Source organism: Siphateles boraxobius, unplaced genomic scaffold (assembly GCF_051911475.1).
Source record: "Siphateles boraxobius isolate OS27281-9 unplaced genomic scaffold, OSU_SipBor_1 7, whole genome shotgun sequence".
NCBI lineage: Eukaryota > Metazoa > Chordata > Actinopteri > Cypriniformes > Leuciscidae > Siphateles > Siphateles boraxobius.
This window is the reverse complement of record NW_027509197.1, coordinates 24041198-24068861: the sequence shown is the minus strand read 5'-3', so window position 1 is coordinate 24068861 and position 27664 is coordinate 24041198. Positions and strand designations below refer to the sequence as shown.

The following is a 27664-nucleotide window of genomic DNA, read 5'->3' as shown; positions in this document are numbered from 1 at the left end:
TATCTATCTATCTATCTATCTATCTATCTATCTATCTATCTATCTATCTATCTATCTATCTATCTATCTATCTATCTATCTGTCTGTCTGTCTGTCTGTCTGTCTGTCTGTCTGTCTGTCTGTCTGTCTGTCTGCCTGCCTGTCTGCCTGACTAACTCATATGCTGACTAATATGTTGAGGGTGCTCCCTTTCTAGTCTCAGTTGCACACCATTTGAGAGAGTATATGGCAGTCCTATGATGCAGACACGTAAAAGACTACGTGTGTGTGTGTGTGTGTGTGTGTGTGTGTGTGTGTACACAGTCACGGGGAATCCGTGGGAGCGCAAACTCCGCCCACGCTATGAACATCTCCAGCGGCGGGTGCGTGGGGGGGGTTTGCCTCGCGCTCGGAGCTTGGGCTGCAATGAACACCACTAAAAAACTGCTCTTGGCCATATAACAGAACAGTAGTTCGCGGGATATTCATGTACGAAGACTGCGACAGGTAGGACAACAGTTTATGTCCTGGTGTGTTTCATGTATGCGGGTTGAGGGAATAAACGCAGCTTTAAGGTGAGATGGACGCAGGAACTTCAATGCTCCCATTCTCTCATGTTTAACAGGCTAAATCTTCTTTCTATATCGGTTACATCATCCTAAAACATTCTAAACCCCGTAAAAGTCATGATCAGAAGATGTCCCTTGACAAACAAGCCAGCTTTAACGCTGTTGTGTGGCATTAGGCTACATATAATGTCGTCTCACCAGGTGTTTGAACAGGTGCAATGCAGCAGAGCGTTTTTGTAATTGTTTTCGAGGCAGCCTGAAGTCGTTTTCAGATTTGTGTAGGATATTTTTTGTAAGTTCAAAAGTGCCACTACAACCTGATCGGTGGTGTTCGAACATCACATCACATATCAGTCACATATTAAATGAGGCCAGTTGTCCTACTTTTTACTTCAGTGAACATAATTGGGGTTTCATTTTTGAAAGTGAATTTCTGTTGATGCATGCCTTAAAGTCCTAGGGACAAAATATCTTAATGTGTTTCCATTGTGACTCTATTGTGTCCATTTGACCATTTAAAAAAATGATGGTATTTGTATTTACGTAGGATATAATTTACAAAATGAAATGATCTAATGTACCTAATTTAGTTTTGAAGTACTTGTTTGAAGACAATTTACAAAACCAATGCTAGATCAAGCAATTAAGCAATTTAATCATTTGAGAAATCAACTTGCCGACCTTTCCTTTATATTTCCTATAGCTTGTGTGTGTGTGTGTGTGTGTGAGAGAGAGAGAGAGAGAGAGAGAGAGAGAGAGAGAGGATTTAATCTTGTACGGTGAAGATTTCTGTGAGGTGATCTATACGATGTTCTTCCACATGATTACAGCTTTAAGCACGTGTCAGTGCACTGTGTTTATATGATACCAAGCAGAAAAGCTGTCCAGAGCTGTTATGACGTCATGAATGCCAAACTGGCCCACTAGTACTTTATGTTGTTGCCGCTTTAGTATTATCTTTTATTAATGCTATTACAGTGGTAATCACACTGAGAACCAGAACAGACTTCCTGCTGGTGTACTGAGCTGAGTGCCCACTCACATGAGTGGAAGAGTGGAAGTTATACATGCGGATTTGAGCCCTAATTATTTACGGAGGTCACAAAAGAAGTGATGGATAAAATGCCTCTTAGCCTGTTAGCCTCTTGTCACATGCTGGTATGTAATGGTTTAAGGTGTGGTATGTCGTCTTTTGTGTACTATGAGCAACAACATACAGTAAATAACTTCTGTTTTCAGAAGCTTTAGCTATTTATACCCGAGTGAGGCATAATCAAGATAAAAGGCAACTAAGGAACAACAAATCAGTTTGACTGGCCAGCAGAACATTGTAGAGCGAGAGAGAGAGAATTTTGCTAAATAAATGGACTATATTACATATTCATTATATTTTCTCTCTTATATAATTTTAAAATTATTATAACGTTTTTATTATAAAAACTTATACATAAGTTGTTAATTTTATGTAGGCCTACCAGCTGACAGGGTTCCCTGACCTGAATAGTTTAGAGCATTCGTTTTTTTCCCCTTTCCATGTTGCCTACTTTAGCGGATATTTATCTAAATGAATTGATATTGAATTGAGATTAAAGTCGAATTGCAAGTTTATGAATCAAACCATGAAATTTGTGTCAAAACCCAGCCCTATAAAAACACAGTAGGCCTACCCAGTCATTTTACCATGTAACATGTTGTTGGTGAACTTAATTAAATTATGTTCAGTTACCAAATGTTTTGACAATCACAATACACATCTTGTGATATAATTTTTTAAATTTTTTTTAAACACCCCACCATCTCCACTGAATAATCCATAATTCTTACTCTAAATATGCCAGCCCTGGTTGAGTGCCTATGGAAGAGACATGTCTTCAGTTGTGATTTCTCAACAGATCAGGTGGAGGTTAGCAGCTCATTCCACCAGAGAGGAGTAGGGAGGGTGATCGTTTCAGAGAGTGTTAATATTGTAGTCTAGAAGAAACAATGAAGATATTAAAGAATTTGCAGTTGTGAGAATTTGCATTTCTGTTTTTCTTTGGAAGTCCTTTCACAGGTGGCTCAAATTTCAACCATCACAACAAAACAAAAAACTAAACAAAACAAAGTTGGCTGTGTGGACACGGTTTGTGTATTTGAGGCACAATTTCACCCCTACAAAATCACTGTACGATCATAATATTTGTAAAAGAGTGATGATACATACTGGTCGCACAGAAAATATATTATCTTCACTAAAAGATTGAAATATGAACATAATTAGCTTTATAGACAGGGATGTTAGTTGCAGCAGGATCATAAAAACTAAATAAAATTCATAAAAAAAGACTGAAAGCAAACTCATAAAATTTTTAAGGCCTTTTTCTAATTTTAATGCGCACTGGTCTGGAAAAAAGGGAATGTGGGTTGACTTAGATAGAGGGACCAAAATCTATCATGTTCAGAAAATATACCTCAATATAATGTGCTTTCATATGATTGACTGAGATGTACTGCACAGATCATTCTACTGAAGGACTTTAACACTAACAATTGACTATCCATAACTGACATTTTGTATTGATTTGTGTGTGTATGTGTGTTTAAAGAAGAGGCATGCATTAAAGATTCAACGGGGCACAGCTGGAGAGAAGGACATCATTTAATTTCATTACATTGCATGTCATTAGTCCATTAGTCCAGGGTATAGGCTACTTCATATGCAATCTGAAAGTGTGTGTAGGTCTGAAAACAACATTTCCTTTACATCTACTACTTACATGCCTTTAAAAGTATGTGAACCATATATTTGCCATGTATGGTGATTTTGAGATGTACCATGTTCATCTGGTGATAAACAGAAGTTGTTCCCCTTTGTGTTCTTTACATAAAAGCTCTGAGTAAAAATTGTGTAAAATTATGTAATTTCTGCCATTAAATTACGATAAACATGTGCATTGGCATTATGTTTACCATTAGCCACCCTGCTCTCTTTTGATATTGCCTTTCTGAAAATCGGTTGTCCAGTACCATACTTACCCAAAACTCAAATTTGCCTTGCTAATCTGCATTTCATAGCTCTGTCTCTTTTTTATTATGCTAATGCAGCCCCTCTGTAAGGCATAAAACATGCATGAAATTAATCTCCATTAAGCCAGGTGTTGTTGGTGAATGTGTCTCCATCATTAGAGGAGTAATTACTGTGAGCTGAGAGCTGGAATAGCAGATTGTTGACTTGTTCTTTTGAGATGTATGCACTGAACTACATTTCCCATAGTTCTTGCAATATGTTGTCATATTTCATGCAGCTTTCAGGTCATGTCAGGATGATCATATTTACACATGAACAGCACCACAGTTTCTTAATTACCAGTGGAAAATCTGGATTGTGAAGCGTGTCACAATTAAAACATTGCTCAATTTTGACTTCACTGTTTATTTTGCATGCATTCAGCGTACTGTTGATTCATAATACAAATAAGGCGTGCGCAACTGCATTTCAGCATGAGAAAGCTAAAATACACAGAAAAATAACCAATTACACACCTAATGCGGATCCATTGCGCTTCATTATGTTGCACTAGGGCTGAAAAGCTTCCTGTCTTTTGTCAGTAACTAAAGAGATAAAGAAATATGAAATCTTGTCCTTTTGAACTCATCACATCATCATAATGACTTCCGAGCTGGTATATACGAATTTCCCAGGAGAATTAGAAGGCAGCATTATTCCTGTCTGGTGTTTTCATGTGCACTAGAGCCTGAGGTACAAATGAATTAACTGTTTTTGCAGGTTTCATTAACTCTTTTCCCCCGCCAGCGTTTTTGAAAGAAGTTGCCTGCCAGTGCAAACATTTTTGATAATTCTCACAAAAGTTTCATGGCCCCGATGAATTATTGTTGTACGAATAAGGCTATCTGAACATGCAATATATCACAAGAAAGATCAGACCCTCTGCTTTAAAAAACAAACAAAAAAAAAATTATTTCTAGCTTTTCTTTTTTAAATCAATTTTAATGTGGGTAAGTTTCATGATTTATATGCTGTTTAATGTTAATGATTGTGTTATTTTACATATACATCTGCTTGCATATGCTATTGCTGGTTTCTGCTTCTTCACCTGTGTATTGTATGGAAGCTTGTTTCCGCCATAGAATAAAAATAAAGAAAACTTTTTTTCTCGCAATTGCGAGAAATAAACTCACAATTCTGACTTTATAACACGCAATTGGGAGATAAAAGTCGCAGTTGTGTGTTAAAAGTAAGATTTGTGATATAAACTCGCAATTCTGAGGAAAAAAGTCATCCTTTTTTCCCCTAGAATTGGACCTTATAACTTTCAATTGTGAGATATAAACTTGCAATTGTGTGTTATACAGTCAGAATTGCAAGATATAAACTTGCAATTGCAAGAAAAAAAAAAATATATATATATATATTATATCTCGCAATTCTGACTTTATAACACGTAATTGTGAGGTTATATCTCGCAATACTGACTTTATAACTCTCAATTGTGGGATGAAAAAGTCGCAATTTTCTTTACAAATGTTTTATTCTATGTTGGAAACAAGCTTCCATAGTATTGATCAGAAGATTCAGTACTATTTCATGATTTTTACACTGGAAGGCTGGAATAATGGCTTCTGAAAATTCAGCTTTGTCACCACAGAATTTTTAATTTTTATTTTAAATAAAAAAATGTAATTTAAAAATTATCTTATTTTGTAATAAATACAGCCTTGGCGAGCATGAGACTTCTTTGTAAAACATTAAAAATATTACTGACCCTAAACGTTTGAACACTAGTGTATATTGCTTAACCACGTAAGAGAACTGTGTGTTTATACAGGGCTTTGTGTACACTAATGTGTGTACTTAGGGTGGGATCCAGGGAGATACCACACCCTTTGTAACCCTGCAGTTTTTATTGAAGCATCTCAGCATTACACCTCGCTCAGGAGTGTATAATGAACACTACAACATTCAGACTCAAATGCATAACAACTGCCTGATGATGACGGCAGTAAGATGCAGGAGAGCTTTTTTTTATATTAGTAGTACGGCTAGATATTGCTGGCACATGCTGTCCTTGACCTCAGCGGAGATACTGAAGTTACACTTTTAATCTGCATATATTTATGTGTCCCTGTAAACAGTTCTTGCATGAGAAATTTGGATTAATTTTGCTCCATGTCTTCCTGTTGAGTCAGACACTTAATTGAACAATAACCTCAGTTACACACAAATGCACAAACATACACAGATGGAATTGTCTAAAGCGATTTTTGGCTGCGACATTACAAATAATTTGTCACCTGTGTGTGACACAGATCTATGTATGTGATTGTGTCACCAATGGCAGACGCTTTTCTAAGTGTAAATGATGGTGTGAAAAACAGCTTTTGAAGGTTATGATTATGTTGGCTGGCCTGTTAGACATGGTGTATCAGATTCTGTCAGACACGACATAGAAGAAAGCAAGTCGTACACACACACACACACACACACACACACACACACACACACACACACACACACACACACACACACACACACACACACACACACACACACACACAGGTGTACTGTGTCCTACCCATTTGTCATTCACTATTAATTTCAAACAAACCTGCAACAAAAATTAGATAACATACACACATGCAGTAAATGCTACATATTAACCTAGTTCATGCAAACAGACGAGTTGGAAATGACCCATAAATCAATTCTCCAAACAGGAAATTAATAAGTCCTCCACAGATCCAGGCCAGTAAAATGCTTCAGTCTTGATGGGGCTTCTAGTAAAGACAACTGAACATGATTAAAATGGTTATGGATTGGATCTGGCACTTTCTAAGAATAAAAAAATTAAATAAATAAAAGCAAAGTTTCCATGTCCTTTGTAGAGGGAACCAAAAGATATGTTAGAAAAACGATTATTTAAAAAAAAAACATGAATATGATATTATAATGTTATTATAATAATCATTAAAATATGATAATATACATTAATTGTAGCATTGAATATTAGTTCAGCTAAAAGTTAAAATAAATGAATAATTATAAAATGTATATACATTCTAGAATGGTTTGTGAATATTACAACTTTAATGATTAACTTTTACCCAAAATGTAAGGCACAATTTAGACAACAGGCACACCTTTTATGGCATGAGGTTCCCTCTATTGTGTTGTATTCTTTAGTGGATTCCAAATAAAAAGAAAATTGACTGACAAGAATGTAGGATTTTATTATTTAATTAACTTTACGTTTTCATCCATTTCAAGCCCTATTATCGTGTGGAAAGTCCCAGTTATTAATACAGAGGTTGTAGGTTCAGTCCTAAGTATGCATGATGTACAGTGATAACAGCCCTGTTCTATTACTCTTTTGCTCTCCAGCAAGCCACTTCACCTCAGATTGCCGCTGGCAGACTGCCACTGCAATTAGTGTATTGTCGCTTTAGATAAAAACCTAAATGGTGACTAGTAGCTGTAACTGTATCGGATTGGCTGGGCTCTTATACTGACATCTGACTGTCAGTCTATTAAAAAAGCAGATAAATAAAAAGTACTTGCTAAATTATTGATATATATATATATATATATATACGTGTGTGTGTGTGTATATATATATATATATGTATATGTATCTGTAATATATACATTACATACAGTATGTATAGCAATCAATTTATATATATAATGGATTGCTAAACATACTGTATGTAATGTGCTCTATTATATTTTATAATTCCTACATTTAGATACTGTTTTGTGTTTAATGTTTGTAATGAGAGGCATAATCAATATAGTTTTAAAGTGGTCATGTCAGACATTTTTAATAATTTTCCCCCTTGAGGATATTTGTGAGCCAAGGTGTATGTTTTTTGTTTGTTTGTTTTTTGCTTTGAAAAGAGTAATAATAGGTTTTTTAATTACAATTTTCTACCCTCTCTTTGACCCTTGCAGGCAGACTGATGGAAATACAGAATCAGTTTTTTCAACTTACTTACAATAGAAGTTTTTTTTTATATAGAATCTTTTTTATTTCTGAACGTAACTATGTTTTATATTATATTAAACTCTATTTTTTTAAAGATCGTGAACCATTAACTAGATCAGAAGACATGAATAATGTTTTACCATGTATATTGTAAGCATTACACATAAAATAACCTGATTGATCACTGACTTTTTTTTTTATATGGATGTTATTCTTGCAGGCATTCAGCAGGTGAAAGGGTTAATGCACTGACCAATAGGATCACAAGACCTGCCACAATTGCTGAGAGATGAATGTTATCGTCTGAAGGAGCGGGCGGATGACCTTTGTGTCGATATGTAGATGTACCAAAGCAAATCTTCATTAATTCATAAGGATTCAAGCTGCATTCATGAAGCATAATTTTTATTGGTTTGTGGACCGTTTTATTTGCTGAGTTTTCCTTGAGCTCTGTGAGCAGTTCTTTAAATGGTCATGGCGAAGACAACCGGGTCCCTTAATCTGTCCTTCCTTCTGGAGCACGAAAAGCAGACGATCCTCAGTGTTCTCCAGAAAGACGAGAAGGTCAGGAAACGAGAGGAGAAACGCATCAGGTAGCGTCTTCCACCTGCACATTATCACAAGCAGACATTTTCTTTCTTTCTTCTGCAAAAGTAGTTGGCTATTCTATAAACTTCTAAAAAAAGTAGCTAACTACACTGAAGCTACTTGAAATAGGTATACAGCTATACAATTAGATATTTTTTAATTATATTGCAGCACAACAAAAGCAAATAGAACTCATTATAATCAGTGATGCTGTCTACACTGGATACGGCGTGACAGTTTCCCGACAGTAACTGATGCACCATTCTATTTCAAACACTTAATAATAAACTAAATGTTCTGCTTAAAAAATACTTAAAATGTAGCGACTCAAATCTGTGGATTTTCAGTGGAAAATTCAGCTTCTTTTTGGAATGGATAAACATATTTTATAAGAAACAGACCTACTGTAGTTAATTTATAGGACTGCTTGCTACGTTTAGTTACTCCCCAACAGTGATGCCAGTTGTGCCTCTACAGGAAGCTGAAAAATGAACTTCTGGAACTGAAGCGAGCCGGGCGGCGTAGTTCAGCTGATCAGCGGGAGTGTGCCGTATGTCTGCGTGCGCTGGGTCTCATCCTGCAGAGGGGTAATGTGTGTACCAACTGTCATCGGCGCATCTGCAACTTCTGCACTGCTACGCCTCCAGGCAGCAAATGCACTGTGTGTGCAAAGACTGCGTGAGTCACACAGAACATCCATACACACTCTGAAAAGATGAGAGACGCCATGAAATACATTTTTTGGCTTTTAATCCATGTTCTGCACCAACTTATTTCAATAGGAAATGTTTCAACGCAGTATAGAAAATTGCAGTTCATAGGCTCTTTAATAGGTGAACCAATTAAGCTATGCTTGTCACTTCTATTATTGTGGCTTACACAGTGTTGTCTGTGTGTGACTTGCTGTCATAGGGAACTGAAGGTGGTTACTGGAGAATGGTTTCTGGAAGAGAGATCCAAGAGGTTTCAACATATCGCTGTACCCAGTAGTGATGTAGTCAAACAGTCAATCCTCAGCAGTCCTCCAGGTGAGATCAACTCAGAGTTTTTGTCAACACAAACATCAGGTGAACATGTCAGTGTGGACGCACTTCACCATGACCAAAAAGGATGCTAAAGAAGCAATATGAAAATTTGTTCAGCTGACATATTGTTTCCAAAGAACTTTACTACAACTGGTTTAATTTATCGTCTGATAACACAATACCCTGAGCAGAATACCGTGTTCAAATACCAAAATTTAATTACCTAAACTTTATTGGTCAGTATTGAATAATACACAGATGGTCAAAGGCTATTCAGAAAACGGAAGACAAAACAGCACTCATAGTGAAGACAAAACAGAACTCATTGTGTTTGCCCCGCAGTCACTACTTAAAAAGGTTGATGACATCATACTGGATGTGGATGGCTGCTCAATCTCTGCATCCCCTCAAGTACGCAACCTGGGTGCAACCCTTTCCTTCCAACAACACATCAAAAACACTACTAAAACTGCCTTTTACCATCTTAAGAACATCTCCAGACTCCGAAAGTGCCTCTCCAACTCTGTAACTGAAACCCTCATCCACTCCATCATCACCTCCCGACTTGACCTCTGTAACGGTATCCTGTTCGGTCTGCCCAGCAAGGCTACTGACAAACTCCAGTATGTCAAAACTCTGCAGCTAGGATGCTCACCCACACAAAACTTGGACTTCACATCACTCCCATCATGAAGAAGATTCAATGGCTGCCAGTTAAGTCATGGATCAAATATAAAATCCTCCTCCTGACTTACAAATCTCTCCATGGACTTGCACCTCAGTACCTTACTGATCTACTTCATCCCTACACTCAGTCACGGTCCCTGCGGTCCGCTGACAAGGACATGCTCGCTGTCCCTAAGTCCAGACTCCGGTCATTTGGTGACAGAGCCTTTTGTGTTGGTGCACCATCACTCTGGAACAAGCTTCCTCTTGCCACCCGCCCTGCCTCCTCTGTAATAACCTTCAAAAACCAGCTTAAAACACACCTCTTCACTGAGGTCTAGGTGGCTTTATCCCATCTGGCCTCACACCTCTACCCCCCCCCCCCCCCCCCCTTTTTGTTTGTTAAGCGTCCTTGGGTTTTGTGAAAGGCGCTATATAAATCAAAGTTATTATGATTATTATTAAAGGACTGTGTATTTAGCTTAACGGCTTTGATTCATTTCTTATTATGAAAATTTGTTTTTGTTTATGGAGATGGAGGCTGTTCTCCCAGACCATCAGAGAGGGAGAGATCATCCACTCCACAGTACGAGAGATCGCCTAAGTCTCAAATCCAGATAAGGACAGGGAAGAACAGGAAAGGGTGAGGGGAATCATTAACAGTCCATTGAGTTTGACTCTGCTATGCTTGGGATCAATTACTTTGATACAATTCCTGCTGTTCATAGTAATTATGCAATGCAGCGTATGCGTTTTTCTTTATGCATGGAAAAACAGGAAGACCTACTACAGTTGCTTAAATGTAACACAGTAAACACTATGCAACAATGCAATGCTCGAGCATTAGCAATGTGACAAATGAACCAGGAGTAATATCATCAATGTTTTAAACATTAATCAAGCATGCATTGTATTGGTCATGTGACAACAATGTAGCATATCGCTGTTTGAAATGATTGCATAATTGCATATTCTTTCACAAAATAATAGGTAGTATATACTTTAGTGCAATAAGCTAGCATTTCATTCTACTCAAGCCTGTGTCTTCTCATTAATATTGTCTGTGTTTCACTCTCATTAAGTGTCTGTGTTTTAGGAAGGGAGCGGTTGCAGTGGAGCCATCAGGGTTACCAACGGTACCCAATAACATGAGAGCACAAATGGTCAAAACACCAACCCAGACAGAGGCAAGAAACAGGGTAACGCACGATAACACAATTGCATTCCTATATACAGACTTGTGTGCATGACAAGAAAGCAGTGTTTACTGTCCGTGTGTGTCCGTGTGTTTGTTCAGCCGGATGGAGCAGAGAGCGTGTCGAGTATACAAAGCAGTGACAGCACTTCTGAAAAGATGGCGGATGGGCGGAGACAAAAAGATTCCAGCACGCCCTCTATCGCCATATCCAGAGCCTCCCTCTCATCAGGTATCACCATGGCAACAACTTGACATATATAATATTGCTGCCAATGACACCGATAAAAACATTTTCATGCAAATATGTCATTATATCAGTTCACTCTAATATAAAAAAAATAAAAGCAATAAGTGGGATTCAAATGTATGAGACCACACTGAAAATCTAATTAAAATTTTTTTTTACAACAAATTATTTATTTAAATATTAAACAAATTAACAGTTACAACATGTAAAATAGAAATGTAGAAGAAATGGAAATACTGTTATGTATGACATCACCTGTTATGACACTAATTAAAATAAGCATTTTTAGACAAGTGCTAAAATTACGTTTAACATTTTTTTTTTTGAAGCGGTGAATTAAAATTTAATAAAATGTATTGATACCGGTATTTTTGCCTTTACTTGCTTTAGCTTATTATGTTTGTTTAGTCTTATTTTAAATAATTGTTAGTAATCTTAGAGGGCCCAACCCTGGTTGAGAACAACTGTTTTAGGCCATGTCAACATTGTTGTACAGACTGTCAGATGTTCTTGCTTCCATTAAAGCACACAATGCTTTTTGGATCTTTCTCAAATCATGCAGGAGAACATGATCATCGGGGTTTACACAAACATGCCAAATACTAAAACATTCTGAAATTTGTGTTAGTGTTTCAGTTCAACCTTTTGTTTAAATTATGGGAATGATGTAATTTGTAATGAAAAAACTAAATTTTATATTCCGAAAAATGCTAAATAAATGCATTTTCACTTGTGGTCTTAGGCTTGTTCTATATCCTTAGAAGTATTGGATAATATAAAATTGTAAGAACATCTCATTTTCTGTTCTTCACAGATCGCAGTCGCTCTGAGGTGGACCTCAGTAATCCTGGTGAGGGGTTCAGTGAAGATCCTCTGATTAGTCGATGCCGCTCAGTTCCAGGACTGAACAATGGGGTAGATTTCAGCCACAGTCTCCTAAACCACTTCTCACTTGCAATCTTGTTCATTATTTATTTTCTGTGTGCAGGATATGAGATATATTTCCGGATAGGGAGTTAAAATGATAAGAGACAACCTTCTGTAATGTGATTTTTATGATATCATATCACTGAGTGAAGTGATTGCATAAAGAAAAGCAGTGCTGTTTCAATGTGATATTCGTTGATGGCAGTGTTTGTGCTCTAGGACTCGGATGAGGACATTGATGCGGTGTTATCAGCACACTATAAAACCAACCGGAGCATCTGCAGTGCGCAATCAATGGTATAATGATTTACACAGACAGACACACACACAAAAACAACATAATCACAGGTGCTTTGCTGCAGTGTGTGTTTGCTGGCTTTGTGCAAATGTCTGACTGAAACAAAATATGTTTGTTCCCTTTTCTGTTTTGCACGTGTTTTGTATGTTTAGACTTATAATTGTGTGCCTTACAGAAGGGTAGCCCGAAACCCAACCCTTTTATACCCTACCCTATAAAACTCGTTCAAGCTATTCTTTGAATATAAATATATATATCCTTGTGAATATTAGCATTTCCTTCTCCTGGCAAAATATCCATGTGAATATTAGCATTTCCTTCTCCTGGCAAAATATCCAGTTACATGAGATCACTTAATTTGTTGACTCACCTGGAAGACCCACGCATGCATTTTTTAATCTCATATATACACAATTTAGCATAGATAAAACTCGCAATAAATACTGAAAGTGCATCATTGTCATAGTTCCCGGTTCTTGGCCACACATACAGGTGCAGGTGGTTCATTAAGACACAACAAAGAGAAATAATTCAGGCAAACATTAAGACAAGTGGCCTCTTTAATAGCTAGATGAGTCAGATGTGTTTCCTCTTCATTTAGCACTCTTCACAAGAAGAGAAAAAAATAGCGAAGACAGGCTTTTACTGACAACAAAACTGTCATGTTTTCACAGAATTAAAGTTGCCATCATTTACTCAGCCTTATGTCATTCAAAATCTAAATGATGTTCTTCTGTGAAACACAAAAGAAGATGTTTTGAAGAATGTTCATGCTACTCTGACATTGAAAGTGAATGAAAAAAAGCACCATTAAAGTGGTCCATTCAATTTGTGTGAAAAAGTCCAAGTATAAATATAAAAATATTCCAAAGAATAGACAGAAATGATACAATATTTATTACAGTGCCCAGGAGGAAGCAACATTTCTAGTTGAGTGTGCTCACAACCCGAACGGGCAAAGCACGCCTTGGGCATCGTAAGCCAAGGCGATGGCATCCACTCTTGCCCGCAAGACAGGGGCATCACAACTCCGCACTGAGGTGAATTGGATGCCCCTAAACTTGGAAGGACGCTGGGCGAACTGAATCGCATAGCCGAGTCTGATGGTATGGATGGGCCAGCGAGACAGGCTGGGAAGCGCTAGCCAGGCTCCCAGACACCGAGCAAGCAGGACCAACGAGACCACAGACGTACCTAGGGCAGCGAGGTGGAACACGGACTCGGCCAGGTAGGCACTGAGGCGGGCCGAAGCGGAGTCTGAGTGTTGTGCCACACTTACCTGGTTCCAGGGTGGGGCAGAGGGTACGTGGGAAGGCTTGGTGGCGTCCCTGAGCCGCACACTGCTGCCCACTAGCGATGGAAGAGGAGGAAAGGAGTGGCAAGACATGGGAGCGTTACTCACTGCAATCCGTGCCCTCTTGTGGCTTCGAGATGGAAGAAATTGCTCTTTTTTTGAAAATGTGGGTACCCCTGGACTCCGGGGAGCCAGCGGCGGAACAGAAAAAAATGGAACAAAGTATTCTCCACCCGGTCCTCCTCCGGGGGAGGGAGAGGTGCGGACACTATCTCCCGAAGAGCAACTTCCTCCATCGTCTCAGGGCCGCTTGCCCTTACGCTTGCCGCCTGATTTAGTGGGGGCATGGACGGGCTCGGTGCTCCGCCACCTGCTGCCTGGGTGGAGGCTGCTGCTTAGGCTGAGCAGGGGCGCAGGGGGGCGCCTCGCTGACTACTGGGTGGAGGCAGCAGCTGGTCGTGGGGCAGGATGTGCTTAATCGTCTCCGTCTGCTTATGTGCTGCAGAAAACTGTAGGGCAAAGTTTTCCACGGGGTCGCCGAACAGGCTGGCCTGGCAGATGGGCGTTGATTTCCTCGCCAGGAAGTAGCGGCCTTGGGACACAGCTGCATCGCCACCGCTCCACCGGGGAGATCTCTACTTAACCCTTAGCTGCTCCGCCGTCGAAGGTAGTGGGGGAGGAAGAGGCGCCAGAACGGTTTGGGGCAGAAAAAGGTGCCGTCCATGCTCTGGTAACCTTCTCATGCACTTCTGGAAAGAAAGGCACTGGGGTGGGGCGTTGAGATCCAGCACGGGCCGCCCCGAGATACCAATCGTCCAGCCACGAAGGCAGCGCAGCCGAGATGTCATCCCCAGATGACATTAGCTCACCCTCCGATGCAGCGACCAACATTTGATCATCCGTTGGAGCTCCAAAAGAAACAACTGGGACCGCCGCAGACACTCTCTTGGAGGCTTCGCGGAAAGCATTATATGAGCGGTCCGAGAAGACTGGCTCGGCGGGTTACCTCTCACTGTAATCCTCAGGTCACTAAGGCTATTAACCAAAGTAGGCATCGGGGAATAAGTGAAGGGGCTCCACCTTTTTTAGGAGTCTCGACTGTAACACCGTGATGGTCATGTTCCCGCAATGAGAACATGAGTCCTCCATGAGCGCAATTTCAGTTGCATTGGCCGCATCCAGAAACACATGATCTGAATGACATCTTGAAAAAGACGCAGACAGATCGTGTTAGCTCTTTCAGAAGTGCTCTAAGGTGCTGAAACGCACAAGGGGATAGCTGGGGCTACACACAGGGGAATAGTGCACTCCTGTGTGAGCACTCACTCTCTATGTCACGCCCTCTGAACCAACAAAGCTGTGAAAACAGCTGTTTTTGCTCACAACCGTTGACAGGAGAGATCGCAACCACGGCTGTTCGCGCTGTCACACCAACACCAAACACAGAGGCTTCCTCGCAGAGACACGAATTCACCCTCAGAAGATCTTGCAGGAGACAGGAAAAGAATTCACTGTCTGGCTCCGAAGCGAAAGACAAGGATGCGAAGCCCCTGCTGCTCATTATATGCTCGCGATGCACAGCAGCTGGTGCAATTATCGCATGCCAATGTGCATTGGCTCGTTTAGTTTCACTCGAAGTAGATAGGCTCTCGCAAGTGATCCCCATTCGTCAGAATCACTTCTGACTCACGTCATAGTGAGCTGACGAAGGGGAACCCCAGTTTCCATTCAATGTCATTATATGGAAAAGAGTAGCGATGCACTGAATGAATTTTTTAACAAAACTCAACCGAAATTAAATTTTTATTTTAGCCCGAAACCAAAACTAAAATTTATGTATGGATAATTTAATTTTGGTCATTGGTTTTGGTCAATGGTTTTGTCCCCTCAAAACTAAAACGGCCAATACCAAAAATTCAGCTGAATATTTTTGGTTGCTGAAATGTGTATTACTAGAAAATAAAATCTCTTTTTTTAATGGAAGAAAAAGTACAAATGGGTTTGAAATTTCAGCAGGGTTATTAAATAGGACACAGTGTTCATTTTTAGGTGAACTGTCACTTTAAGCAGCTAATAATCAAAATGTGAAAAAGTTCCTTCTTGGCTCTAGCAATCTGTGTTCTGTCACATTATATAGGTTTTCTTATTCTACTTCTCTGCTCTCTGTTTTTTTTCCTGGCTTGCCTTCTTGCTGTCAATCTTCTCTACTCTGTCTTTCTCCTGTCTTATTCCAGTCTTCCACACCTGCCTCGGAGAGAAAGTGGGGTTTCCTTAATGTACCTGACTCAGATGCTGACACTGTGAGTGTTCAGTGTGTGTTTGAGTATAGATGTGTGTCTGTCTGTTGCTGTGTTCGCTTCAGTTTCTCTCTCTTGCCTTTCTGTATTACACATACATGCATACATACACTTAAACACATGCTTGTGAAAGATCCACAGCCAAAGGCTCTCCCTATATTCTCTCCAGACTAGCATTAACAGTATGATGAGCGTGTACAGTGAGACGGGGGACTATGGCAACGTGCGGGTTTCCGGGGAGATCCTGCTCAACATCTCTTACAGCTATAAAACAGGGGCACTCAACGTGCTCGTCCGTGAGTGCCGCTGCCTAGCAACTGGGGATGAGAGGAGACAGCGCACGGATGCGTAAGGACACACACACACACACACACACACACACACACAAACACACACACACACACACACACGCTCACACACACATACACATACCGAGAGAGAGAGACAGCTACAGTATATACTTCACTTTGAGCCCTGGCAGAGCATCCCTACACTGCATGTATTTGGGGTGTCCATATATTAACATTAGATTTACAAAATAGTATTTTATTTTTTATCTGTATTTAAAGGGATAGTTCCATGTGTTAATGGTAAATGTAAATTCTATGATTATTTACAGTAGTATTGTTGTTTATAAATTTGTAAAATGTATTAAAATGTTAAATTAGCTTATAGGGTGACCAGATGAGTATCTTTGTAGACTTTGTTGAAAAAAATAAACAAAAAAGATACTGTAGCCAATGAGCAGCCGGTGGGGACTGGCTGCAGGACGACTCAACCTCCACGGATAGTTTTTAATGTTTTATCAGACAATAACTACTCAAGATGTTGCTTTAGTATATTTTTCGGGACAATTAGGGCCGGATTCGGGATAACAGCTTAGATTTCGGGACTGTCCTTCGGGACATCTGGTCACCCTAATTAACTATTAATTATATATTTTGTTTTCATTTTAGTTTGTTTTAATAATTGTTTGTGCTTTTTGTAATTTTTGACTAGTTTTATAAATATTTAGCTATAATTAATTTTTGTTTTAATTTTAGTACTTCAACTTAAACTATATTTTATCTCAGTTTAATTTTCTTTAAGTCCTTAAGTCTTTCATATTTATTTTATTTCAACTTTTATTTCAATTATCGGAAACAGTTGTTAATAGTACTAGTGATAGTAATTTAATGATTTAATTTTTAGTCTATGGCATGACTTTAGAAAATGTGTATAAAAGGTAAGGGCTATTTTTTTATTTCTAAAAAAATGGGTGACCTTTTCATTTAATAGTCATTTTCAGTTTTGATTTAGCTGAAATTTTCCTGAAAATGTTCTGAAATATTTATAATTAAATACAGTATGTGTTGAAAGGTACAGAAATCTAACTCTGTCCAGTATCCACGTATATATTTTCATAAATTGTTTATCAACAAATTATTATTTGTTGTCTAAGATATCAATTTAATACTGATGCGTCAGAGGCTGATATTGTACAGAAGCAAAAAAAATGGTATTGTGTGTGTGTGTGTGTGTGTGTGTTTACAGCTATATTAAAACATATCTCCTGCCAGACAAGTCCCGTCAAAGCAAGCGGAAAACCAGCATCAAAAGCAACACCACTAACCCAGTCTTCAATGAAAACCTGAGGGTAAGAGGGGGTTCAATCCTGCCTTAAAGGGTTATGTATTGAGACTGATGAGATATTGTAAACGAGATATTGATTTAAAGGTTATTATCTGTCTGTCCCTTTGAGTAGTATGTAGTCAGTCACTCTCAGCTGGAGACGCGCACACTGCAGGTTTCTGTGTGGCATCATGATCGTTTTGGACACAACAACTTCCTTGGGGAGACAGAGCTGTCCTTTGACTCCTGGGAGTTTGACACGCAGATAGAGGAATGGTTCTCTCTACAGCCTAGAGTGAGCTGAACACACACAAACAGAAACAGCGAGAAATAAAAAGAAATTTGTTGACATGGATAAGTGTGATACTGAAATGTGTGTGTGTCTGTGTCAGAATGAGTCTTATGTGGACTCAGTGATGCACTATAAAGGGGAACTTACAGTGGTTTTGAAGTACATTCCTGCAGAGAGAAATGTCTCCCTGCCTCTGGACCAAGTGCAAGGTATGACTTCTTTCACCTTTTCATTGTTGATAAAACCTATGACCTACTGTAGTGGCAAAACTGGGGATATTTTTTTTTTTATTAACCTAAAGTTCGATTAAACCATAAAAAATATTAAATTGTATTTTAAATATGAGGGAGGAACAAAACACTATACTTGGTTAAGGTTTTTTTCTGACCAGAATTATTTGGCTAAAAAAAGAAAAACTACAGCTAGAGGTTTTATTTTACTGCGCAAAATATAAAATGTTGTCCTTCTCTGGTTTTTGGATGTGTTAATAATTTCTTTGCATGAAAGCCTGGCCAATAATGATGTTCGCAAAATGTGGCATGTTTCATTGCGTTTTCAAAAATAAAGCAAATGACTCCATGCACAACTACATGATAGCTTACAAAATCTTTAATCTTTAATGTCAATTTTCCTAAACATCACTTGTAAATTTAACATTAATTAAATTAATTAGCAATAATTTTTTTATGAATTTATCTTGAATTATGATGTTGCCTCGAAGCCATGAACAGCCTACAGTTCGATTACAATTAACTATATTACTAATCGGAAGAATTATTTATTGTGATTATTAGAAGTATTATATTTAATTATTTTTAATAATCTTTAATCTTATATATTATATATCATATTGCTTTGCTGCCTGTAAAACACTTTGTGTCATTTTAAATACTATAAAAAGTAAATGATAATGATATGATATATAATAAAATGATAAAAGGACATATTTGTTTAAAGTTACATTTATTACAAACATTTTGTTTTAAAAACTGGGTACTTTTCATGCTAGGTTAATTTCATGGTAGGTACTTTATTCTAACATATCTAATATTTTACACAGCAAAACAAAGAACTAATGCAGATGTTTTAAATAAGAAATGTTCAATAGAGGGATATGCAATGGTGGTTAATACCAAGTCATACTTTTAAAAGGATGGTATACCCAAAAATGAAAATTTCCCGCCCTCCTGCAGCTCCCGCCCCTCCTGCTCGGCCGAAGCAGCCGCCTTCACCCGGGCCGAAGCAAGGAGGTGGTCGCAGGAAGGTGGCACAGCCCGTCTCCGCCCTTAAGCCTGCCAAACGCCAGGCTAAGCGTAGCTCCTGAGATGGGCAGCTCGGAGCTAGGGCACAGTACTTTCCAGGAGCTGGTAGCAGGACCACTCCTTCCCCCGGTGGAGGGCTGGGGGAGAATCTTTTGTTCTCCTTCCCCCGCCCCTGGCCTCTCGGTCGGAGGCAACCTAAAACTGTTAAAGAAAGAACTGACTCCCCTTCCTCCGAGCCCCATAAGGCCGCGGATGGCAGTGTGCGATGCTATGCCTCGCCACTTTCGTCCCTCTTTGTCGCCAGACCACTGTCAGAGCAGGCAACCGCGGAACGCTCATCCTTTCCTCGCCTCACCTGTTAGGACGCGGAACTTGACCACCCCCCCACACTGGGACGCTACGCCTCGTTAGAAACGAGAAAAAAAATATTTGGAACTTTGTCCTCCGGAATTAATAACAAGATGAAAAAATATGAGTGGGAGAGTTTGGCTGATGCCGTCAATGCAGTGGGATCTGATAGTCGCATTGTAAATGACCTCAAAAAGAAATGGTCTGAAATAAAGGTGGACGTTAAATTGAGAACTGCTGCGCACCGACAAAGTGTGGGCAGAACAGGCAGTGGTAAAGGGGTCGATGAACTTACACCCTTTGAGCAGAGAGTTGCCTCAATTATGGTTGAAACTTTACTCTCTGGAGTAGTATCTGCTGATGTGGGAGACTCGGATTTACTACAGGACTGCCACGATGGTAACCAATATTATCTGCACATTTATTGAATGGAAATGTTTCCGATTCACATATGCAAATTCTTCTTCAGATGGCGCCTTTATAGCAATGTGTGTGCAGTCGATCGTCCATTACATTAGGAAAACCAGCTATCGCTGCAAATTGCGTTTTAATGTTTGGCTGGTCAACTGCATCATATGGGAACCTTATATACCTGGTAGACATGCGAATGATCCCGACCCATACCGCTGGCATTGCGTGGCTCAAAGACGACTGGCTTATTCCTGAGCGGTCTGCCAGTTCCCTTTGGAAAGAACCAGTTGCCAGGAAACCAAGTTTTGTCAGCACCTGCAAGGGAACGGGTATTGCGTGGCTCCTCGCTGTCTCTCTCTCTAGATTCGGACCCAACTCAGCACAGAGCTCCGAGAGGATAGCCCTTGGAAATCTGAAACAGCTGATAAGCCAGTCATCATCCTGGGCCAGAAAATCATTGTGGTCCCTAAAAACTCGTTCTCTTCGGATTCTGCCATTAGCAATGTCCTCTAATAAGGCCAAAGCTGCCATTGCCATAGACTAAGGGTTGTATCAATTTGCATATGCTTTTATATGTTCTTACTTAATTGCATAATTGATAGAATATTTCCATAAGGCTCTTGTGACAATATATGTAAATTATTTTATAAATTGCAAATTAATAGCAATGCTTCCCACAGGTGGTAGTGCAATAGACTTGTAGAACAATTCGTTGTGTAATGTTTGCAACTTCATTGCCTGTAAGAGTCGCCAATGGACAAAAACTATGAGAAATGTACGTACGCCAGACATGAAATTGGCGTGGAGGAACGCACATTCTCACGTTAATTTCACTGTTAGTACATCCGACCGTGAGCGTGAAAGCTGGCGTACGCAAAGTTTTTGTGCGTACGCAAGATTGATACATGAGGCCACTGGTCATCAGGTTCCTTGCGCTGGGGTCAGACAGATCAGATCACAACAAGAGAAAATGGTTACTATATCTGATTTCGAATAAATTGATGGCAAAATTTTGGAAGAAACCGTACAGCACCTTAAAACATCAACATGCGCCCTTCCCACATCTTTTTTCAAAAGTGTGTTAAACTGTTTAGAAGCAGATGTCCTAGAAGTGGCAAATGCCTCACTTCTCTCTGGGAGTTTTCCAAAGTCCCTGAAAACTGCTGTTGTCAAGCCCCTCCTGAAAAAGAGCAATCTGGATAAGACCATATTAAGCAACTATAGACCGATCTCAAATCTTCCTTTCATAGGCAAGATCATTGAAAAAGTTGTCTTCAATCAGCTGAAAAAATTCTTAAGCTCGAATGGATACTTTGACATTTTTCAATCTGGTTTCCAACCATATCACAACACAGAGACAGCGCTCATGAAGATAATAAACGATATTTGCTTAAATATGGATACAGGCAAATTATCAGTGCTGGTACCATTCGACCTTAGTGCTGCATTTACATTTACATTTTACATTTACTTAGTAATTTAGCAGACGCTTTTATCCAAAGCAACTTACATTTGAAGATTAAACCAAGCGAGTCATCGTGGAGAGGCAAAAAAAAATGCAAGAAGTGTTCAGAATACAAAGTTCAAACATTGCTCAGAGTAGCATAAACCAGACAAGCGAAAATTACAAGAAATTTTTTTTTATATATATATATATTTTTTTAATATAATGTTAAGTGCTCACGAAAGAGATGAGTTTTCAATTGTCTTTTTAATGCTGTCAGGGATTCTGCATTCCGGACGAGGGTGGGTAGATCATTCCACCAGCATGGATCCGTGAATGATAATGTTCTGGAGAGTGATTTTGTGCCTCGCTGTGATGGTACCACGAGCCGTCGCTCATTGACCGATCGTAGGCTTCTGGAAGGGATGTACACCCGTAGGAGCAAGTGAAAGTAAGAGGGAGCTGAGCCAGTGGTCAATCTGTAAGCAAGTGTCAGCGCCTTGAACTTGATGCGAGCAGTGAGTGGTAGCCAATGCAGGGATATGAACAGAGGAGTGACGTGGGCCCTTTTGGGCTCGTTGAAGACAAGACGAACAGCAGCATTCTGGATAATTTGTAAGGGTTCTATGATGGAATTCCAGCCAGAAGAGCATTGCAGTAATCAAGCCTAGAAATAACGAGGGCCTGGACAAGAAGTTGTGTTGCATGCTCAGTTAGGAAAGGCCTGATCTTCCTGATGTTGTGCATTGCAAACCTGCATGATCGAGCTGTCTTTGTAATGTGGTCTGTGAAGGTCAGCTGGTCATAAAAGATTACTCCAAGATTTCTGACCGACCTTGATGGGGTGATTGAGTGAATAGTGAAGTCGTGCTGTAGAGACGGATTGGCAGGGAGAACGAGAAGCTCAGTCTTTGTCAGGTTGAGCTGCAGGTGATGTTGCACTCTATGCACTCTCTGTGTCTACAAGTGCTACATTCCTACATTTACAAAGGTACAATGCCGAGAATGACAGTGATGTAGCTCAATTTGCTAAGGCAGCATAATCAGCAGCACACAACCTCTCATGCACAGTGCTTTTGTGGATGGATTCAGGTAATTTGATTGGATGTCTTGTATTTGACCTTTTAGGGCATTTTGCCTGTTAGAAATACATGCTCGTTATTAATATAATTTTAAGGTGGGGTAGAATTAAATGAAACCACAAAAAGTCAGCATGTTGTTCCCATACACCATCTGTGTTGCCTCAGTTTAGGAACTACTGGTCTAATGATTTAAACATTGTAACGGGACACTATATGTTTAACGTGCGATCAACAAAGCTTGTATTTGAGCTCCTAGAAGCTCGCTGTATATAATACTGGAGTGTGTAATCAAGCTCTCTTCTGTTTCTCAGTGAAAAGGGGATTTCTGAAGGGAAAGAAGAAGACCATCACACTTCCTAAAGGAGGAATGGTGGAGCTGCTGGTTAAAGAGGCAAAAAACCTAACAGCTGTCAAAGGAGGGTCCTCTGACCCATTCGTCAAAGGGTGAGCTGAATTCCTCTGATTTCATTCATATTCATTTCGCAAACTCACACTCCTGGTTTTCTGCTTGTGTATCAGATACCTACTGCCTGATGACAAGAAAAGCACAAAGCACAAGACCGCGGTGGTGAAGCGTACTGTAAACCCACGCTGGAATCACACCTTCACATACTGCGGCCTGCAGCACAGTGATCTGGACAGCGTGTGTCTAGAGCTGACAGTGTGGGACAGGGAACCGCTTGCCAGCAACATCTTCCTGGGTGGTGTGCGGCTCGGGGGAGGGACAGGTCAGTCTTTCTTTAGCTTAGCCTTTTTCAGTTCAATCTCTATTTTTGTGGAAACAATCCACAGTATGTATTTCAAGATCTGCATACATGCTAAATTTAGCGTTTTACGCAAACAATGGGTATATTATAGTATTTTGAATTCGTAATATTTTCAGAATCTTTCATTCTAATAAAAGTTTGTCATTTTGTTGTGCTTTTCTGTTTTAAGTAAAAAAATAATATATATATATATATATATATATATATATATATATATATATATATATATATATTTATATATAGCTTTAATTTATTTTTATTTAAATTTTAGTTTTAGTCATTTTAATACTTCAACTTATACATAGTTTTTCATCTAACATCTGTTTTATTGTACTTTAGCTTCACTCGAGTTTTGATTTTTTTTTTTCATATATAGTTTTAGTTAACAATAACAACACTTGAAAGTCAATCACAAAATACTAAAAGTTCTGTCAGGAATAAGAGCCAAACTTTTCAAAGCACAATCTGAATCATAGTTTTTCATTCTCCAATGGAAGTCCATTTCATTTACTTCTTTACTATAGCATCAAATTATATTTCCCACATTAGTAGAACAGATTTGTTCAGATTTGATATTGTGCGTTACTGTGTAATTGTAACGGTGGGTGAACTCAAAAAAACAAAAGAAGAGCTGGATCCAAATGCAGTGTTATAGTTTAATAACAAAATAAACACAAAACCACGGCAGCCAGGGAACAGATAACAGAATGAGCATCACCAAACGTACATCCAACAAAGGACAAAACCAGAGAAATAACATGAGAAAACACTTGGGTATATATACACTCAAGGGGAGATCGGTGAACAAGACACACCTGGGAACAATCATGAACTAATCAACAAGAAAAACTACAAAGGATTACAAAACATGGCACAGAACAGGAAATAACATAAGTCCACACAAGACAAGGGGAACACAAGACAGGAATCATGACAGTAATGGTCTCTAACTCAAATTAAGATAATCATTTAGTCCCACGTATTCTTCAATATAATTTCCACTGTAATGTTCCTTCTAAACGTATCGTAAATTCATCATCAATGATACATGAAGGATTAGTTTTTGCAACACATTTTGTATTCATGCTAAACTAATTTACTGTTACAAATGTGTTTTATTAAGATCACTCACTCAATCATGATCGAGTCATTTGATTCTCTTTGATGATTGTATTAAAGGGGCCTTTTACAGTGTTTATAATTGAAAATATTAAAAGTGCTAGAGAGGGTGGAAATTAGTCATGTAAACTTATTTTAACTTTGAGTAACAAAGTTTCTTGCACTAAAATAAGTTTACATGACTAATTTCCACCCTATCTAGCCCTTTTAATATTTTTGTACCATACCTTTAAGACTTCTAAAAATAAATGACCCCTATTACGATTGGCTAACCTCTTCACATGTAAAATGAAATGACTATCACACCCCTATTAAATTGCTGACAAAGTAAATGTGGACTGTGATATATTTATGTGCTGATAGTTCAAACATAACCATGACACTGTTCCTGACACATACGACTGGAGTAATGATGCTGAAAATTCAGCTTTAGCTTCACAGAAATACATTCATTTTTAAAATATATTGCAATATACAAAATATTGCACATTACTGTTTTCTACTGTATTTTTGTTGAAATAAATGCAGGCTTTGGTGAGCATAAGAGACTCATTTTCAAACACTAAAAAAATGACCATACAGTGTAAATTCATTTATTTTGATTTTGACGATATTTCGTTTTATAAAATGTTTCAAAATAGCCTAATGACAAACCATTGTTGCAATTTTAATTTAGATAATTTCTCTGTGATATACTAATTGGGCTTTTTGGTGTGAATTGCTTAAAAAATGGTTGAACTCTCACAGCCAAAAAATTGTCACCTAGCTAGCTAACATAGTATATTTTATTTCTTTAAACAACCTTTGAAATGATTCCACTGTGGTTGTCTGAGAGTTGAGCAGTACAGCTAGAATCTCTGTGTTGAGATCTCACATACAGAGCAATCAAATGACCTGCTTGTGTCTTGCAGGTCTGAGTTATGGCAAAGAAGTAGATTGGAACGATTCCTGCGGTGAGGAGCAGCGGCTTTGGCAACGCATGATTGACAACCCTGAAGTCCCACAAGAGTGCACACTGATGCTGCGATCCAGCATGGCCAAGAGGAAGACATAGAGAGAAGAGGAGGGACAGTTTCCCTGGCAATACGCATCAAATCTAATCACCTCTAGACACTTTAAAGTGCTCTTTATGTTCTTTGGCAATCTCGCACTACCCAAATTGTCATTCCAACGTGCATATGCTCTCTAAATTCTCAAAACACATCTGTGGCATACACATATGGGCCCTTAAGGTCCCATTTACACCTTGTGACCACATGGAATTGGATTTCAATCACTATCATATATCATCTATATATCATATAGACATCCATAGATATATCATATATCACTTATATCAGTGCGGTACTTCATGTTGATAAAGCACACGGGAAGAGCAAAAAAAAAATGGTACAGTCTCTCCCAAATATAATTAATATAAGCTTTTTTTATTTTTTATGTACGCATTCACATTAGTTGAGTACCTGTATTAAGCAATCCTTGGAATAGTGTGCTTCAAATTTTGTTGGTATCATGCTTACTGAAGAAAGAATATTACTCGGTACTTAAATGTATATTTACATTGTTACAAGGACACCTTGAAATAAAGTGTAACCGGTAACGCTTCCTTTTACAGTCCTGTTCCCCATGTACATACGATGTACTTATTATTGTAATTACAATAACTGGGTAATAACTAGGTACTAACCCTGAACCTACCCCTAAACCTAAACTTAACCCATGTGCTTACCTTATATTACCCAGTACTTTCTTAGGTAAGTACACGTAAGTTTACACACCGTAAAAGGAAGCGTTTCCGTGTAACCTTATATTTTAAAACAATCGCAAACATTGGTCATAACTGAATAGCACATGAGTACAATTTAAAAAGAGCATAGTGAGCATTATCATTAATCAAAGGTCACTGTTGTCCAGAAAGAACAAAGCACAAGCACTTCCTCCATACACTCACACACACAAGAGATTTGTTTTTATCCAATTTGCACAAATACCACCTGCACATAACACTTGTAAAAATGCCAGACTAACTGAGAACAATGTACTGTAATTTCATAGCTAGTTTTACCACAGTTAGAATGTGTAAATAGGTGCGCGGCATAAAAAAGATTATCTGGGAACAATGTGGTTCATTACCTTTTCCTAGATTTATAGTTCCTCGAAGAAAATCCAGTGTTTTTGGTAAAATGATAGTTTTAACCCCAAATGTAAAGTAGATAAAGTATATTACATTTCTATAAAGACATCTTTAAGCCTGTTTTCTAAAGACTAGTCACAATTCAGCATGCAAATATTACAATTACATGATTGCTGTCAAGTAGACCTCCCCCACCACCACTTTTCTATCACACAGAAAGCCTCACCCCAAAAGAGAAAGTAGTTTAGCGTCGAAGAAGGTACACACTGCACAAATGCATTATGTTTTGTTTACCATAACCGAAAATACATAGAAAAACCTAAGAATAAAATTATCTATAGAAATGCAAGTGGTTTAAGGTTATATTTGGATATAAAAAGAAAAAAGAGGGATTGAAATGCACAAATTGTCACAAAAAACATATATATATATATATATATATATATATATATATATATATATATATATATATGCACACATATTGTATAAGCACAATGCCAACAGTCCCTATATTGAGTTTTGAGGTTAGTTTAATAGTTAATTGCCCAGTTGACCATTTGAGCCGTCATGTCACTGTGAGGTCTACATCTAATACTCATTAGAATCAGTCAAGTGAATAGACCTTATATCACACCGTATAATAAATTGAGAGATTTTGTGGCATGTTTAAGGCTTTATCAATGTCGATGTTCCAAGTGTTCTAACATCCAAGTGTTCCCATGTCTGATATTGTCTAAAGCTGTTTGATTCACAGCATGTTCAGTGTATGTGTGCTGTTTCCACTCTCTCATCAGGAAGACAGTGTTTAGGACTGTTCTGTACTGTACTTAATCATCTTCAGAAAGAGAATAAACTATTATTTAACCACTCTTGCTGCTTCATTTCTCCCTTTTCCACATCTTAATTATTCTCAACCATTCTCTCTCTCTAATATTATCTGAAAGAAGTTTTCTGCTCACCAAGGCTGTATTTATTTAATCAAACATTAAGTAATAAAAATAACATTGTGAGTTATTGCAATATAATATATTTTAAAATGTAATTTATTCCTGTGATGGCAAAGCTGCCATTACTCCAGTCTTCAGTGTCACATGATCCTTCAGAAATTATTCTATTTTCAGAT

At 38.5% G+C, this 27664-nt stretch overlaps 1 protein-coding gene across 2 annotated transcripts; it reads left to right on the top strand.

Annotated features, from left to right (window-relative positions):
* The first annotated feature begins 243 nt into the window (after positions 1 to 243).
* sytl5 (synaptotagmin-like 5) lies at positions 244 to 27410 on the top strand. Of its 2 annotated transcripts, XM_077216508.1 has the most exons (17): positions 334 to 486; positions 7752 to 8124; positions 8597 to 8797; positions 9032 to 9147; positions 10345 to 10453; positions 10907 to 11009; positions 11108 to 11237; positions 12070 to 12170; positions 12402 to 12479; positions 16009 to 16074; positions 16241 to 16419; positions 17605 to 17707; positions 17816 to 17977; positions 18075 to 18183; positions 22833 to 22965; positions 23041 to 23249; positions 25319 to 27410. In XM_077216508.1, exons 2-17 carry the CDS (start codon positions 8000 to 8002, stop codon positions 25459 to 25461), a joined length of 2067 nt encoding a protein of 688 aa, XP_077072623.1. In that variant the 5' UTR covers positions 334 to 486; positions 7752 to 7999; the 3' UTR covers positions 25462 to 27410. The 2 variants fall into 2 exon arrangements, with proteins under 2 accessions (XP_077072624.1, XP_077072623.1); XM_077216509.1 differs by lacking the exon at positions 16009 to 16074 and having other exon boundaries at positions 244 to 486.
* The last annotated feature ends 254 nt before the right edge of the window (positions 27411 to 27664 follow it).

Coding starts and splice junctions, on each gene's coding strand:
- sytl5 (XM_077216508.1), top strand. CDS start 8,000: ATGGTCATGGCGAAGACAACCGGGTCCCTTAATCTGTCCTTCCTTCTG. Junction 9,148..10,344: donor AATCCTCAGCAGTCCTCCAG/GTGAGATCAACT, acceptor TTGTTTATGGAG/ATGGAGGCTGTTCTCCCAGA. Junction 16,075..16,240: donor CTGACTCAGATGCTGACACT/GTGAGTGTTCAG, acceptor TATTCTCTCCAG/ACTAGCATTAACAGTATGAT.